Source organism: Cadophora gregata, assembly GCF_030347475.1.
Source record: "Cadophora gregata isolate MNR1 chromosome Unknown scaffold_17, whole genome shotgun sequence".
NCBI classification, from domain to species: Eukaryota; Fungi; Ascomycota; class Leotiomycetes; order Helotiales; family Ploettnerulaceae; genus Cadophora; species Cadophora gregata.
This window is the reverse complement of record NW_026695940.1, coordinates 231,395-247,255: the sequence shown is the minus strand read 5'-3', so window position 1 is coordinate 247,255 and position 15,861 is coordinate 231,395. Positions and strand designations below refer to the sequence as shown.

Here is a 15,861-nt window from a genome sequence, read left to right as displayed (position 1 = left end):
GGGTATGGGTAATAATGCATACCATACCATACTCCATTTTGAAAGGCATTCAAAGTGTGAAAGTATAAATCGAAAGAAATGTGTTGGATTCAATTTCTTTGGATTCTGATTGGAAAATGTTGGACTGGTTGTGAGTGTGGCTTTAACTCGAGACATGTTGGGTTGTCCACATACCTTCCCTTCCTACGTGTTTGTTTTTCCTACCTCGAGGCCTGCCCTAACTTCGTAAGGTTAACTCAGTAGCACAGGTAGGATTCTCAAAATAAACCCCGCACTGCCCTCCACCAGCCGCGCACAAGCATCCCTGGGCGAATCCTCACCAATACCTACCTACCTTACACCCAAGCATCTGCATATCTGCATATCTGCACAACAGCACTGTACTGTACTGTATGACGCACATCTACAACTGCATCATTCTTAAATCTCTGCCGCCAGCCTCTTGCCAGGCTTCCTCTCTTTAACTTGGATTGTCCTGTTCCTGTCCACGTTCGTTCAGCACTTCCATTTCGCGACTCTCTCTCCCCTCACCATTGATTGCTCGAGCTTCCCGTTTCAACCCACCATCGAACGAACCAACCAAAACCAGCTGGCACCCACCTCATCCACCAAAGCTGAACTGCCCCTGGTAGCCACCCGCGGGCTACGGTAAAGTTGGGTTGGTAACGAAGGACTACTCCGTAGATCGAACCTGGAACCTGAACCCGCCCGCCAAGTAAGTTCCCAGCTTGATACTTGCACCTGCCTGCCCACAGTGCTACCGGACCAAGCATTACCAGCTACTTAATACCTGGACGGTCCCCCCTCGTCGACGACCTGGCCTTCCGTCAACATGGTCCGCATCTCGCTCCCAAACCGTCTCAAATCCTACACCAACAGCACGAACAACTCGCGCAGCTCAAGTCCGAACCCTGGTGCGAACAGTATGAGGAAGACGAATAGTGGCTCGGATGGAGGTCCGGACGGTGCGAAGGTCAATGGATTGATGTTGAAGGTGGTGGTTATCAAGGTACGCCAAACTCAAGAAGCTACAATAAGGTTAAAAGAGGGGGAGAGGAGAAGAAGTGGCAGATTGCAGGCATTCCGAGGCCAAGAACAGGATGTAGGTGAGATGCTGACAAGTGGAAACAACAGGCCAGGAATCTAGCAGCAAAGGATAGGAGCGGTACTTCTGACCCAGTAAGTATTTGAAGCCCGTGCAAAGCCTGGAAGGACTTCGAAAGCTAAAAAGTTCCAAAGTATCTTGTCCTGACGCTGGGCGATTCGAAGAACGCAACGCAATCCGTCCCCAAGACCCTCAATCCAGAATGGAACGTCACCGTGCAGATGCCAGTCAACAACGTCAGCGCCCTCCTCCTCGACTGCGTGTGCTGGGACAAAGACCGCTTTGGGAAAGACTACTTAGGAGAATTCGACCTGGCACTCGAGGACATATTCACAGGCGACAAGGTCGAGATCGAGCCACAATGGTTTACGCTCTCTAGTAAACGCACTGGAGGGAAGAAGAGCAGTAATGTTTCAGGAGACGTTCAGCTGCAGTTCACGCTCTACGATTCGAGCAATGTGTCTGCGACGCCCGCACAGATTCTAGAGAAGTTCCGTACGTTGGCTGGAGTGGTGGATCTGCCGGATACGCCCGGGAGACCACCAATGGGTGCTACAGAGGCAGATGAAGATCTTGATTTCGACGACGATGATGAGCCAAGTGACGAGACCGACGATCCTACAAAGCCCGAGAATGCAGAGAAGAGACGCAGGAAATTGAGATTGAAAGGTTTGCGGAAGAAGAAGCAATTGAACGCCTACGAATTTACTGGTGGTAGTGAGGTGGTGGGCATTGTCTTCTTGGAAATTGGAAAGATTACCGATCTACCGCCCGAACGCAACATGACCAGAACTTCGTTCGACATGGATCCGTTCGTTGTAGCTTCGTTAGGCAAGAAGACGTACAGAACTCGAGTGATCCGGCATAATCTGAACCCGGTGTTCAACGAGAAGATGATCTTCCAGGTGTTGAAGCATGAGCAGACATACTCGCTATCTTTCACTGTCATTGACCGTGATAAGCTGTCCGGAAACGATTTCATCGCAGCTAGCGTTCTGCCCTTGAAGGAAATTACGGATACTGCGCCAGATGCCAACCCCGAGACTGGTCTGTATTCTCTTAAGGAACCTCCGGATCCAAGCGCTTTCCCGGCCCAGCCCAATAGATCAAGATTCAAGTTGCCGTTATCCCGCTCGACATCATCCCAAAGTTTGAAAGGATTGACCCGACCTACCCTGCCAACCAGAACTTCAGCCCAGAATGTGTCATACAACAGCATCAATTCAGGAACATCTACGCCAACGCCTGGTCCGGCGCCAACAAGCAACCCAGCCGGGCTTCAACCTGGTGATAACGTGCCTGTGCCAAATGCTGTGGACAACGATGATGGAGTTGATGGAAACGGAGACCCTGACTTACACTCCTTTACGATCCCGTTGAAATTGAAGAATGCCGAGAAATGGGAGGAGAAGCACAGTCCGCAGCTATTCATCAAGGCTAAATATGTTCCATACCCCGCACTTCGTCAACAGTTCTGGAGAGCTATGTTGAGACAGTACGATACAGATGAGAGCGGATGTATCAGCAAGGTTGAGCTTACTACTATGCTTGATACGCTGGGCTCGACGCTGAAGGAGTCTACCATTGACGGATTCTTCAAACGTTTCCCACATGCGGCTACGAACGATGGTGAGGCTAATGCGGAGATGAGTTTCGATGAAGCTGTTATCTGTCTTGAGGATCAATTGGACCAGAAGTCTAAGCCGCAACAATCTATTGCAGATAGGATGAAGAGCCATCTCCCTCCACAGCTCGGAGGAACCTCTGGTCAAACACCTGCTTCTTCGTCTGTCTCGGGAACCGGATCTTCTACTCCTTCCAATTATGACAACAATACCAACCCATCACAACTCAGTGTCGAGGCACAGAGTGTGGAAGAGCTTGCCACTCCCGGGGAAGAAGGAGAGTATCTTGATAGAGACGATTTGAACGATAAGGGTGAAGAACATGTTGTTGAGATCAGAGAATGTCCCATCTGTCATCAGCCTCGTCTCAACAAGCGTTCCGATGCCGATATCATCACCCACATCGCTACCTGTGCAAGTCAGGATTGGCGTCAAGTCAACAATATTGTCATGGCTGGTTTCGTCACAGCTAGTCAAGCCCAGAGAAAGTGGTACTCCAAGGTCATCACCAAGATCTCTTACGGCGGCTACAAGCTTGGTGCAAACTCTGCCAACATTCTCGTACAAGACCGTATCACTGGTCAAATCAACGAGGAGCGAATGAGTGTGTATGTCAGACTGGGTATTAGGCTGCTATATAAGGGACTGAAATCTAAGGATATGGAGAAGAAGAGAAGTATGTTTGCTGGACGAATCTCTGTCACTTATTTCATGTTTGATGAAAAACCCAGTGTATCAATTGCTAACTATTTTGCAGTTCGCAAGCTCCTGAAAGGCCTGTCAATCAAGCAAGGTGTCAAATACGATGACCCAGCCTCGGCCAGTGAAATTCAAGGCTTCATCAACTTCCATCAACTTGACATGTCCGAGGTCTTGCTCCCAATCGAAAAGTTCAAGAGCTTCAACGAGTTCTTCTACCGCCAACTCAAGCCCAATGCTCGACCATGCTCCGCCCCAGATAACCCTCGCATCATCGTCTCTCCCGCCGACTGTCGCTCTGTTGTCTTCAATCGCATGGACGAAGCCACCAAGATCTGGGTCAAAGGCCGAGAGTTCTCTATTGAGCGCCTCCTCGGCAACGCTTATCCCCAAGACGCCGAACGCTACAAGAATGGTGCTCTGGGTATCTTCCGTCTCGCTCCCCAAGACTACCACCGCTTCCACATCCCCGTCGACGGCGTCATGGGCAAACCAGTCACCATCGAAGGCGAGTACTATACCGTCAACCCAATGGCTATCCGCTCTGCACTCGATGTCTACGGCGAGAATGTCCGCATCGTCATTCCGATCGACTCAGTCGCTCACGGTCGAGTCATGGTTATCTGTGTGGGCGCCATGATGGTGGGAAGTACAGTCATCACACGCAAGGAGGGTGAGAATGTCAAACGTGCCGAGGAACTTGGGTATTTCAAGTTTGGAGGTAGTACTATTCTGGTGTTGTTTGAGGAGAACGCTATGCGCTTTGACGATGACTTGGTTGATAATAGTAGCGGTGCGCTGGAAACATTGGTAAGTGCATTTCTCTCTTCTCCTTCGTTTTTTCCCATTGCCCTTCCCTATCAATGTATCCTTTGGAGAATCTGACTAATAAACTCTAGATCCGCGTCGGCATGTCTATCGGCCATCATCCCAACCAAGGCCAGCATACTCCCGATATGCGCAAGAAAGACGAGGATATCACCGAAGTCGAGAAGGCCGAGGCTAAGCGGAGAATCGAGGGCAGTATCGTGCAGGAGGGCAAGGGGAGTGGAGGTGCTGGAAAGCCGACGGTTGCTAGTATGGCTGGGTAGATGGAAGATGAAAGGTGGAAGATGGAAGATGGAAGATGGATTGGGGATGGTGGTACCTATGATATGAGTGACTTGGGAAGTGTGAGTGTGGGAAGGGTTGTGAAAGAAGGAAGGAAGGAAGGAAGGAAGGAAGGAAGGAAAGGAAGGGTTTGATGGGATTGTGAATTGTGATTGTGGATTGTGATTGTGATTATGATTGCATAGACGTTCAACATTTGAAGTGCTCGGGTTGAATGGGCTTGATTGGTTTTGGGGTTGGGTCGGGTTGGGGTTGGGTTGCGTGCGGTTTGTTTGTTTGTTTACTTTCCGGGGGTTTTTAACTTTACTTTCGGGGTGCGTGCGGTTTAAACTTCTTCGATGGGGTTTGATACAGTATCATAGGTAGGAGGGGTGTGTGTGTGGATGTGTGGATGTGTGGATGTGTGGATGTGTGTGTGTGTGTGTGTGTTTGGTTCGACCATACATAGGAAGCAAGCAAGTGAGCAAGCAAGCAACAAAAACGTAAAGCCAGCCAGACAGACAGGCAGACAGCAAGGCAGGCAGGCAGGCAGGTAGCAGCAGCAGACAGCGAAATGAAAACAAACAAACAAACAAACAAACAAATAAACCAATAAAGCGACGAGAAGCCGAGAAGCCGAGGAAAAGTAAAACGAGAAAAGCGAAAGCGACAGCGGAGTAAGTAATGAATAAGAATAAAAATAAGAATAAAAATAAAAATGGAATACAAAAAGCTGTATTTCCCCTGTGCATAGTATGTATACACAAAAGTCGATTCTCATAATCATCGGATTTCGGATTCGTTGATGTGGAATGGTGGAATGGGGAATGGTATGATTTCTTTGAGCGAGTTGCTTGTTGCTTGTTGATTGATCTAATTGTATGACTTCTTCTATTGATCTATTTATTGGTTTCGTAAAGTCTGTGTATCTTCTCTCTCTCTCTCTCTCTCTTTCTCCCATAACTCGGAAGAAATACTCAGCGTACTATCCTTTTCATTCATAACCTAGTATCAGAACAGCAACGCCAATTACAATGCCGCCTTCCCTTCCAAAACAAACCCATACCATAACACCACAGCAAGATCTCCTTCACCACTCCACTCCCCATCTCTACGCAGCAACACCCTCCGCGATCCCCGGCCCCTGCGGCTTAAACTCCGAGAAAGCTTCCGGCCACAAAAACATCCTCTCCTCCTTACTCGGCGTCTTCGCAACCAGCAACGGCACCGCCCTCTGCGAACTAACCCTCCTCCACATATTCGCCCTGGGATTAAACCTAACAGGAACCCCCCTGCCCCCAGTCTTAAGCTCATCCTCAACCCTCAACTTCTCAATCTCCCTCCTAATATCCTCAAACGTATCAAACGCCAAATACGGAATCCGATTCTCCACACAGTACTCCTCTAGCCTCAAGCCCCTCCTAGCAAACAGAACATCCGCTTCCCTCGCTGCAGGGAGGTCGGAGACCCCGTCCCCGATGAACACGATGAGTGGGATGGTCCCATCGTCGCATTCGAGGTTAGCTTGTGTGCGGGCTTCCGTGATGGAAAGAGCTTTATCATGACCCAGCTCGGTGTCATGTCTCCAAAGCGGTTTCCACGTCTCCCCACTCTCACTAATCTCCGCCTCGTTCGCCACGATATCGATATGTGCTGCTTGGTCCTCGCCTAGGAACTCGTCCAGCACGCGGCGCAGGATGGGTTTCAACCCCGCGGAGATGACGTTGAAGGGGATGGAGTGCGCGATGCAGTAGCTGTGGAAGGTGCGGAAGTCCGGGTCGATGGAGAGACTGGTGCGCATTACGTCGAAGCCGGAGTCGAAGGGGATGTGGAGGGAGCCCCACATCTCTTCGGAGACGTCGCGGAAGGAGCGTTCGCCGGATTTTATTTGTGAGTCGAGGAGGGTGCGGTGCGTTGGGCCGCAGCCGTGGGCGTCGAAGAGGATGTGGCCGGTGTCTTCCATGAAGATTGTGCCGTCGAAGTCTGGGGGTTGGTGTGTTAGGAGCTGATTTGAACAGTGTGAAGAGATGGATGTAGAGACTCAATGGTGTAGAAGATTATGAATTGAGTTGAGGAGATGATGAGGGAGGATAGAGCTTGACAGCGGGTGATCTACAGATCAACACACACGTACCTGAGAAACAGATGATCTTCCGTTTGGTGTTCGCCATATCTTTATTCTGATTCGAAAGTAGAGTCGGTCTTGGGACAGCGAGGTCTTTGGTCTGAGGGACCGTTGGGGGAGTGGTAGCAGCAGGCATGTTTGATGCTTCGAGCTCTTTTCTCTCTTGGTGGCAAAAGCAAATCTTCAGGTACGAAATGATGTATGGATGAGACAAGTGAATAAACCCGCTTGCAAGAATAAAGTGGATTTTTGACAAACTGTTCAAACGCAATGGTAGATGCCAATAAATCGTGGTTTATATCGAGGGGGAGGAAAGTCTTCTTATCCTCCTCCCGCCTTTTACCCACTTACCTATAGACTTGTCTCTCTGACGGCATTGAAGAACGTGCGCCGCCGGAAGGTAGCGGCAGGGGCATTGCCTGCCATCATTGAATCTTCTCACGATGATAACGGTCAAGTAGTACGAAAACGTCTTCCAGCTAGAGCCCCAGCTAGTCCACTTGCATGTGCAGAAGTTCCGAGGCGAGCCTGGCCACTCGAGCCACACTGACTTTGGGATCGGGATTGCTCCACCGCCATCGAGAACGTTAGTGTTGCCTGTCGATCTTGACACATTTCTAAACACTGGCTGGGTCTTCCGAGCGCTTGTTTGTGTTCCTGTTGGTTGAGGTGTTTGTGCTGAGAGGAAAACTATGACTGCATTATGCCTAGATGCTTGTCTAGACATGTGCTTCTCGCTTGCGGTGGGGCAGATGGGAATTGAAAAGTTTCTTGACAGGAGGTGTGGAGGGGCACAGCAGCGATAAGAAACGAGGGGAAGAAAGGCTCGACAGAACAGTTGTAAAAGAGCATCGCATTGAAAACAGCATGATAGCGCGGTCTACTGTAAGCTGGAAGAAGCAGAGATTGGCCATGCGGAATGCAGTGCTGTGAAAGAGGCTTACCTTAAGCAGAGGTAGGAGGAATGCTCGTGATGATGTCACTTGCCAAGCATCGAGTACAACTCCACTATCTCTCCTCTCCGTAAGCAATGGATGTTCTGTCCCATCAAATCCTTTCACGGAATGCAAGCACGGGATGTTGCAAGCAATTGAAGCCCACGATAGTCATGTAATAGAGAAGTGAGGTGATAGCGCTAGCTCCCGAGTCAGAGCGCTTCTTTCTCGACATCGATTCGAGGGGTCATTGGTAGAAGCGCGTCAGTTTGTCGGTGTGGAAGACATCCCCGTGCTCTCCGCATGAAGCTTTCGTGGGGGGCGTCAGCAAAAAGCGTCACTATGCATCTGAAATCTGTTATCTTTTGACCTTTGACCGTCTCGCAACGAGGTAGGTTGAGTTCAGGGTCGTTTGAGACTGGTGCGGAAACTGGTCGGTGGGATTGGTGATGTCAGTGTGCATTGTGAGGCTTTTTTGTCCGGAGCTTTTGCTCAATTCGAGTACGAACTCGGGGAGCCGCTTAACTATTGGCATCAGAACCACTCTTGAAATTTAACATTGTGATTGGATGAATGGATTGCTTTCGATTTCCCCCAATTTTTGAATAACCTAAAGCAACATCATGTGAATCCCACCCTGTCCCGTACGCCACATTATTCTATCGTTGGGTATTATGCTGCTGCCACTTTTGCCGAGTATTTTGTAGCCGCCTTATCGAACAACGAGGACTTTTCTTCGAGATCTTGGAGGAAATGGTGGTTTGGAGCAGTGTTTTGAAGATCACTAAAATGATCTGTTAGCTTCTCTCTAAGAAGAATCCAGTATGAGACATACGCCTTCAATTGCTTTGGATCCTTGCCAGCAATGATTTCGAGAACAATACTGTTGGCAATTGCCTCTATGTCCTTAGGGTCCTTCGCCAAAGCCTGCTTGAGTGCTGCCTCTGCCTCTTCTAATCGACCCAGGTGGATCTCCGCAACAGCTTGTGATATCAGACTTTGATTCGCAGATGTCGATGGAGCTTGTGCGAGTTCCTCGAAGACATAAAAGGCTTGTTGGTACTTCTCTCCGCCCTGTTTTTGTCAGTATATGGCCATTGCGGATGCCCTTCAAAACGCACCACTCGTAAGCCAAGCCACGACTCTGCAAGGTTGACAAGTAAACTATCTTGAGCCCATTTTCTGGCAGTCGCGACTTCTTTGATAGCTAAATCGGTGCGATTCTGCTCCAGGCGGATCTGAACGATAAGGGCAACAGCTTCAACTATAGGTTTGGATCAGCGTAAGTCCTACTTGGATGTAGAACCAGACTTACGATTCCCCTGATGTTGAGAGAGCAGTGCCAAAGCCTCTTCACTCTTCCCAGCAGCCTGCAGAACCGTCCCAGCCAGAACCTGGACCGTAGAATTATCCCCAGCCTCGCTCGCCAGCTTCTCGGCCGTCTTCACAGCCTTGCTCTCATTTCCAGCCTTGAGATCCGCCAGCGCTCCTACAGCCACCAACTCGACTTCCTGCTCGCCCTGCACATCTGCGACGACATCCTCAGCCTGTCCGAGGGCGATCTGGGCGCGGAGGGAGATGATGCGGGCGGGGAGCTTGTTCTCTTCGCAGAGGCCAGCGGTGTCGAAGTCGATGGCTTCTTGGAATTGGCCTTGGTGGAAGAAGTTGTGCAGGTTGAGCAACTCGCCTTCTGCTGAATATGGATCCATCGTGAGTTGTGTGATGTGATGTGAGCGTGGTTAAAGATTGAAGGTATTCGCAGATACGTGTTTGAAGGCCAGGGGAGCCAACGGATCTTGCCGGTGAGGGTTAGCGTCAACCAGGGTGGGGGCCCATCTGTGGGCCTGGGATTTCCGCCTCTGCTCACACCTCATCCAAACGTTGCTGCTCGTCCGAGATCTTCTTCTCTGAACGACATCGATATATTTCCGGATATCTGCCCTTCAACCTTTCCAAGTGTCTTTGCTCTTCCCAGCTTCTTCTTCTTCCCAGTCAATAAATCTCGAACTTCTTGTAAGTCGAGATCCTTCCCACTGGAAGGACAAATATTTGAGGGTCGCTTCCATCCAGCAGCCCTCTTCCTCATAAACCCCATATATGAGCATACGACTGTATCTCTATCTCCGTGATCATCTTCCGACTCTGTCATCAAATCAGATGTATCTGAGATCTCCGAATCATCAATAGCCAACGTCTCGTGCACATTCCTCCAATATTCTTTAACTACATCTTGTCGTCTTGTTTCCTGAACCTTGTGTTGAACCTCATGGCAAAGATTGTCGTAGAAGAGGGCGTCCATCCATTCGAGGTGGTGAGCTTCTTCCTCTTTCAAGCACCGCATTAATGGTTCGCCTTCGAAGTATCGACGATGCCTTTGAAGTTTCTGCTCCACGGTCTCCTCGATGTACTCCTCCACTTCTGACTCCATGCCGTTGTCGCTCTTCTCGTAGTCGCTCTCGCTACTGTCACTGCTCCACCTCGAAATATCTGTCTCAGCAGGCTCTATATTTCGTGATGTAGGCAGGCGGTCGATAAGGCTGTCAGTCAGGCCCAGTCCTATTCTTGAGACTCTCTGTCGGTTGAGCCGTGTTGGCTTCTCCCACCTATTTGACGAGCTCTGCAGTTCGTCCCTGAAATAAAGTCCAAGTCCCTGGAAGACTCTGGCTTTTTCAGCGATCGACGCGGCCTTTGACGCCATAATGTCTTTGAGATGAGTTAACAGACTAGAAAGACTCTTCTTTTGACTTCCATCTTTTGTTGACACTGCACGACCTTTAATAATAGCTTGAGTGGACCTGAATTATTCACTACCCACAGTCGCTGAGTCTATGTATAGTACGCTATGAGCTCTCAATACGTCTGAGCATTCACAACCCATTTGATTCATCGTCATAGGCTCACAGCCACTCTCGCCAGCTTTGCTATCTATTAAGCCTTCAATCTCAAGACTTCTCCTCAAAGGTCCAACCGAGGCAACTACCACTTACATCAAAAAATTCAAGCTCCAGCAGGATATCGAGATGGGGGCAAATAGGAGACTCAGCGACAAGCATAAAGAGGCGTTGAGGAATATTTATCCTGAACTCAAGGCGTTGCCTCCAACCTGGCAGTTCTTCATCGATGATAAAGATGAAGTGAATTATTATATCGATTCTGAGAACAGGAAAGTCAAGACTCGCGACCATCCTAGGCTTGGGAAATTACCCGAGCACTGGGTGTTCAAGGTTGTGGAGGAGAATAAAGACAATGGCTTCATCAGACTCGGGTACTACAATAAGAAGTCTCGAGAAGAAGAGCGCTTTGATCCGCGACATACTCCGAAAGCTTTCCAAAAGATTCAGAAAGCAGCAGAAAAGACAGATGGTCTGGAAATAGCGGCATCACTTAGGCGGTCCACGAGAAGAGAGCCCATGGAGTTGATGAAACGTCAGCCTATCGGTGACACCAATATTCGATCGAAATATGAGATTATGCACGTTATTGACGATGGCGGTGGAGGTCTTGGTGCGATGAATGGAGGTGTGTTTGTTGTTAGAATCAAAGGCCATACACGTCTTAGTGTCGAGAAACGGTATGCAGCATCTGCCGCATTCACTTTTGTTGTCATAAACTTGGAAACTATCCTCAGTAAACTTTCTGACCGTTCATAGATTCAAGCCAGACGGGTTGGTATATGGGTACAAGGAGACGGAAATGCTTCATCGACTGAAGCATGGATCCCTGTCTTTCTATACCGCCGGATTCATCGACAAGAGACTGGGCATAGGATCGGTTTATGTCGAGTTCTGTGATCGTGGTTCTATGGACGACGTCTTCGACAAGTACAATAAGCGCAACATATGGGCACGGGAAAACAACAAACCGCTGAATCGTGTCCCTGAAGGTTTTCTCTGGCATATCCTTATCGGCCTGGTCGACGCAATGGCATACCTCGCAAACGGACGTAGCTATGTGGACCCCTCCGTACTCGATACCAAGCCAGCAGACAATTGGATTCCCGTCGTACATAGGGACATCAAGCCCGACAATGTGCTGTTCAGATCGAGGGACACTCTGGGAAGTACCAAGTACCCTTACTGTGTCGTCAGCGACTTTGGGCTTGCAACCGATGATGTAGGCCCCAACCACGAAAAGGCAGACCACAATCACCTCGGAGGCTATCAGTGCGGAACAGCTACCTATTATGCACCAGAGCTATGCTGGCATCCATACCCCATGCCCGGCAGGAAGGAACAATCTCAAAAATTCGCTGACGGCAACAGACATACCAACAAGTCAGACGTCTGGGCTGTCGGCGCATGTGTCTACAACCTCGCCATCGCCGAATCACCACGTGTGAGTGGTCAAGCAAGATGGGGCGGTAGCCAGGCGTACGCGCATCTCAAATTCCCCGCACCGAAAAGTCTTGATATCACCGCCTGGATCCACGGAAGAGCTTCTCGCGTGATGGAACTCGATATTGGCGACGACATTGGATATTCCCCGCAGCTTCGCAAGGCGATCATCATGGCGACCGAGTGGGACCCTGATAAGAGACCACAGTCGGCCGAGTTAGTGCAGATGTATAAGAAGATGGTGAGGGAGGCGGGACATCATGTTATGGCTCCTGAGCAGTTGCCTGAGTGGGCGTTCAGGGTGCATGACTATCACAGTGAGAAGCCTCGTCCTGCTGAGTAAGAGGAGATAAAGACGAAAGCTTGTCCAGGTCGGTCTAGTGATCTCGACTTGTAACATCACGGTCCGAAACGACATGCTCCGTTGAGGGCACTAGTCTATGAAGGACCGAAAGCTCCCAGGAAGAGGCGTTATCTTATGTCAATCTTTTCTCCCAAGGTGTATTGTAATAGTAACAATAGTAGATAGGGTACAAGTTGTATATGGAGGGGGAAGTCTGGCTTTATGTTCTCTTACGTTCCAATCTACCATTGAGTGGTAATCCAATTGCATCAATACTCGTCCGACTTTTTCCACTTCAACTTCCCACAAATTAGTTCTCTTGCCAAACCGTGTTGGGCATTTCACGATCTCACGGGTTTGTAGGCCATATACTGTAGATGCTGTGGGATGTTCCCTGAGTTGTTGTAGTGAGAAGGTAGTTCCATCCCTCTCTTTTTGGTCACAGATTTGGCTGTGAACCAATTTGAATCCACAGTCAGCGAGACGTCAGATGAGGAGCGGGAGACGCGAGTCAGGCGCTTTTTCTTGTTTTCCCGTGAGCATCGAGCCGCAAGTGTAAGTCGATGGCACCTATCAGTAATTTATTTCGAGGATCTTCTTGTTCTGCTATGAGAGCAACGTTCAAATACTTCTGGAAGAACGTCACGAATTTCCTGCTGGAGATGCAGCTTTTGTCGAGGCTTCGCTGAGTACCGCAAAATCATGATGTACGAGTGACAAGAAAGCAGAAGCTGTTTCACCAGTTTACTGGGATACCGAAAAGCTTCACCTCGAAGTCTGAAAACCGGGGCCCTCAAAAAGCGGCTCTATTGTGGTGGGGACATTCGCGGTAGTTAGTCCATCAACCCGCTTTCGAAGCCCTCTTCAACGAATCACGATCAAAGAAAGTGTCCATCCGACAACCGAAGTAGAAGAACTCACCTAGAAGCCTGTCAAAACCTTCTCCACCACCCCGCTATGCACGGATTACCTCTTCCTGGAGCGAACCCTACCGAAAGGGTGAATTTTTTAAACTTTTGAAAAAATTCACCCGAGGAGTAGCACCGGGTCCACTTTTCCTGTACACGCTTCGGATTTCCTGGACGGGCTAGGATGTCACGACCAGGAGAGAGATGGTTCCTGACTTGCTTTCCCACAATTCCATCCGTATGTGGGAGTTTCTATGGAGAATGCGTATCTGGTTATACTTTGTGCTGGGGCACGGGGTTTGAGTTTTCCTCCGCAGAAAAACAAATCGGTCCGAAAAGAGGCCCATGGGGATGGGATGAGGAGTCCCCGTTGTTATGAAATGCCTTTTGCAACTGGGACCGATTCTTTGGGTCCGATCGTTCTATAAAGCTGTTAAAATTCCCCCGTCTGGGACGTGTTTCTGTATCCTGGATCATCAGCTTATCGGTTCTCTCATCGACGACGTCTAATCCTCGAATCGTCCAACATGGGTCTTATGCTTAAAAAGCCGGAGGGAACTCCAGGTCGATCATGGCCGGCTATCATGATTGGCTTGTTTGTAGCCTTTGGTGGAGTGTTGTTTGGGTATGTTAAAGTTCACCGAGTCCATGTACTGACCTCGGTACTGATGCGTCCTGCGATAGTTATGATACTGGAACCATTGGAGGTATCTTGGCTATGCCATACTGGCAGAAGGAATTCTCCACAGGATACATTGACAGCACCGGAAACCCCAACATCTCAGCTTCCGAGTCCGCTCTCATCGTCTCGATCCTGTCTGCTGGAACTTTCTTTGGAGCTCTTGCTGCTGCACCAATTGCTGATGCTATCGGTCGTCGTTGGGGCTTGATTGTCTCCACGGCTATCATTTTCAACTTGGGCGTTATTCTGCAGACTGCTGCTACTGAGCAACCAATGTTCATCGCTGGTCGCTTCTTTGCTGGTCTTGGTGTTGGTTTAATCTCCGCTATGAGTAGGTTCAAACACGTTCGATGAATTGAGTTATCATGCTTATGAATGTCTACAGTTCCACTTTACCAGTCCGAGACTGCACCCAAGTGGATTCGAGGTGTGATTGTTGGCTCATACCAACTTGCCATCACTATCGGTCTCTTGCTAGCCTCCATTGTTAACAACGCCACTCAACACCGCGACGACACAGGATCCTACCGTATCCCAATCGCAGTCCAGTTCGCCTGGGCCATCGTTCTCGTCGGCGGAATGCTAGTCCTCCCAGAGACCCCTCGCTTCATGATCAAGCAGGGTAAACTCGAGGCCGCGACCAAGGCCCTCGCCAAGATCAGACGACTTCCAGCCGATGACCCAGCTGTCGTGGATGAGCTTGCTGAAATCCAAGCCAACCACGAGTATGAGCTGAGTCTTGGAAAGTCTAGCTACGCAGACTGTTTCAAGGGCAACCTCCTCAAGCGTCTTCTTACTGGATGTGCTTTGCAAGCATTGCAGCAGTTGACTGGAATCAATTTCATCTTCTACGTAAGTCTCTTCAACAATGTAAATACATGTCTTTTGAGCCTTGGCTAACAATCAAAATAGTACGGAACTCAATTCTTCAAGAACTCCGGCTTCACCAACTCCTTCGTCATCAGCTTAATCACCAACTGCGTCAACACGGCCTCCACTTTCCCGGGCCTCTACGCCATCGAGAAATGGGGTCGCCGCCCAGTCCTCTTCTGGGGCGCCATCGGCATGTGCGTCTCGCAATTCATCGTCGCCATCCTCGGCACCACCACCACCGGCCAAGACATCGCCGGCAACATCATCGTGCACAACGAGCCCGCCCAGAAGGCCGCCATCGCATTCATCTGCATCTACATCTTCTTCTTCGCATCCACCTGGGGTCCCGTCGCCTGGGTCGTCACAGGCGAGATCTTCCCGCTCAAGGTCCGCGCCAAGTCCCTCTCTATGACTACCGCTACCAACTGGCTGCTCAACTGGGCTATTGCCTACTCCACTCCGTACCTTGTCAACTGGGGTCCTGGAAATGCGAATCTCCAATCTAAGATCTTCTTTGTTTGGGGAGGATGCTGTCTTATCTGTATTATCTTTGTGTATTTCATGATTTATGAGACCAAGGGTCTTACCCTTGAGCAGGTTGACGAGTTGTATGGTGAGGTTAGTGTTGCGAGGCATAGTATTGGGTGGGTTCCTACTGTGACGTTTAGGGAGATTCAGGATGGGAAGGGCCATGAGAAGGTGGAGCATGAGGATACCACCAAGGTGTAAGGCGAGCCGGGTAACCGTCAAGATTCACTTGGTTGAGTCGATGATAGTGAAGTGGCGGATGGTCATGACAAAATATGTCAAAAATAATGTTAGAATTAGATGTGTGTATACTCCACGACGAATGTTGTTCCGATAGAATAGAACTTACGAATGAAGATATTTCTTCCACGGTCGCTTGCCGTCGTATTTCGAGTTCGTTTCTGTAATGATATTATTTGCTGGATGGATTGCTTGTTGGTATTTGAACTGAAGAATTTATTTGTTGGAGCTGCAGTCAAACAAACAATGTCCATACTTGCTGCTGTGATTCACTGCATCAGCCTGCATCTACCGCCTGTGAATCGCCCAAGACGAATCCCGCATCGCCAGCAGTCTAGTAAAGGCTAGCAGTACCTCGCATCTTGATAAGAACCC

General features: G+C 49.5%; 6 protein-coding genes across 6 annotated transcripts; 3 read left to right on the top strand and 3 right to left on the bottom strand.

Annotated features, from left to right (window-relative positions):
- Nucleotides 1-832: 832 nt before the first annotated feature.
- ONS95_005915 (uncharacterized protein) lies at nt 833-5,242 on the top strand (the record flags this gene model as incomplete). The annotated part of the gene is made up of 5 exons (XM_058499349.1): nt 833-1,009; nt 1,135-1,179; nt 1,240-3,406; nt 3,488-4,239; nt 4,329-5,242. The coding sequence occupies 5 exons, from the start codon at nt 833-835 to the stop codon at nt 4,518-4,520; spliced, it is 3,333 nt and encodes a 1,110-aa protein (XP_058350393.1). The 3' UTR covers nt 4,521-5,242.
- A 387-nt stretch (nt 5,243-5,629) lies between these two features.
- On the bottom strand, nt 5,630-6,779 carry ONS95_005914 (uncharacterized protein; the record flags this gene model as incomplete). The annotated part of the gene is made up of 2 exons (XM_058499348.1): nt 5,630-6,501; nt 6,653-6,779. The coding sequence occupies 2 exons, from the start codon at nt 6,777-6,779 to the stop codon at nt 5,630-5,632; spliced, it is 999 nt and encodes a 332-aa protein (XP_058350392.1).
- A 1,471-nt stretch (nt 6,780-8,250) lies between these two features.
- ONS95_005913 (uncharacterized protein) lies at nt 8,251-9,330 on the bottom strand (the record flags this gene model as incomplete). Its single annotated transcript, XM_058499347.1, has 3 exons — nt 8,894-9,330; nt 8,700-8,842; nt 8,251-8,652 (listed from the first exon to the last, which is right to left on the bottom strand). Exons 1-3 carry the CDS (start codon nt 9,285-9,287, stop codon nt 8,251-8,253), a joined length of 939 nt encoding a protein of 312 aa, XP_058350391.1. The 5' UTR covers nt 9,288-9,330.
- A 118-nt stretch (nt 9,331-9,448) lies between these two features.
- ONS95_005912 (uncharacterized protein) lies at nt 9,449-10,276 on the bottom strand (the record flags this gene model as incomplete). The annotated part of the gene is made up of 1 exon (XM_058499346.1): nt 9,449-10,276. The coding sequence occupies one exon, from the start codon at nt 10,274-10,276 to the stop codon at nt 9,449-9,451; it is 828 nt and encodes a 275-aa protein (XP_058350390.1).
- Nucleotides 10,277-10,598: 322 nt separating this feature from the next.
- Nucleotides 10,599-12,255, top strand: ONS95_005911 (uncharacterized protein; the record flags this gene model as incomplete). The annotated part of the gene is made up of 2 exons (XM_058499345.1): nt 10,599-11,149; nt 11,229-12,255. 2 exons carry the CDS (start codon nt 10,599-10,601, stop codon nt 12,253-12,255), a joined length of 1,578 nt encoding a protein of 525 aa, XP_058350389.1.
- A 1,435-nt stretch (nt 12,256-13,690) lies between these two features.
- Nucleotides 13,691-15,447, top strand: RGT2_1 (High-affinity glucose transporter rgt2; the record flags this gene model as incomplete). Its single annotated transcript, XM_058499344.1, has 4 exons — nt 13,691-13,788; nt 13,848-14,176; nt 14,231-14,697; nt 14,758-15,447. The coding sequence occupies 4 exons, from the start codon at nt 13,691-13,693 to the stop codon at nt 15,445-15,447; spliced, it is 1,584 nt and encodes a 527-aa protein (XP_058350388.1).
- Nucleotides 15,448-15,861: the final 414 nt, after the last annotated feature.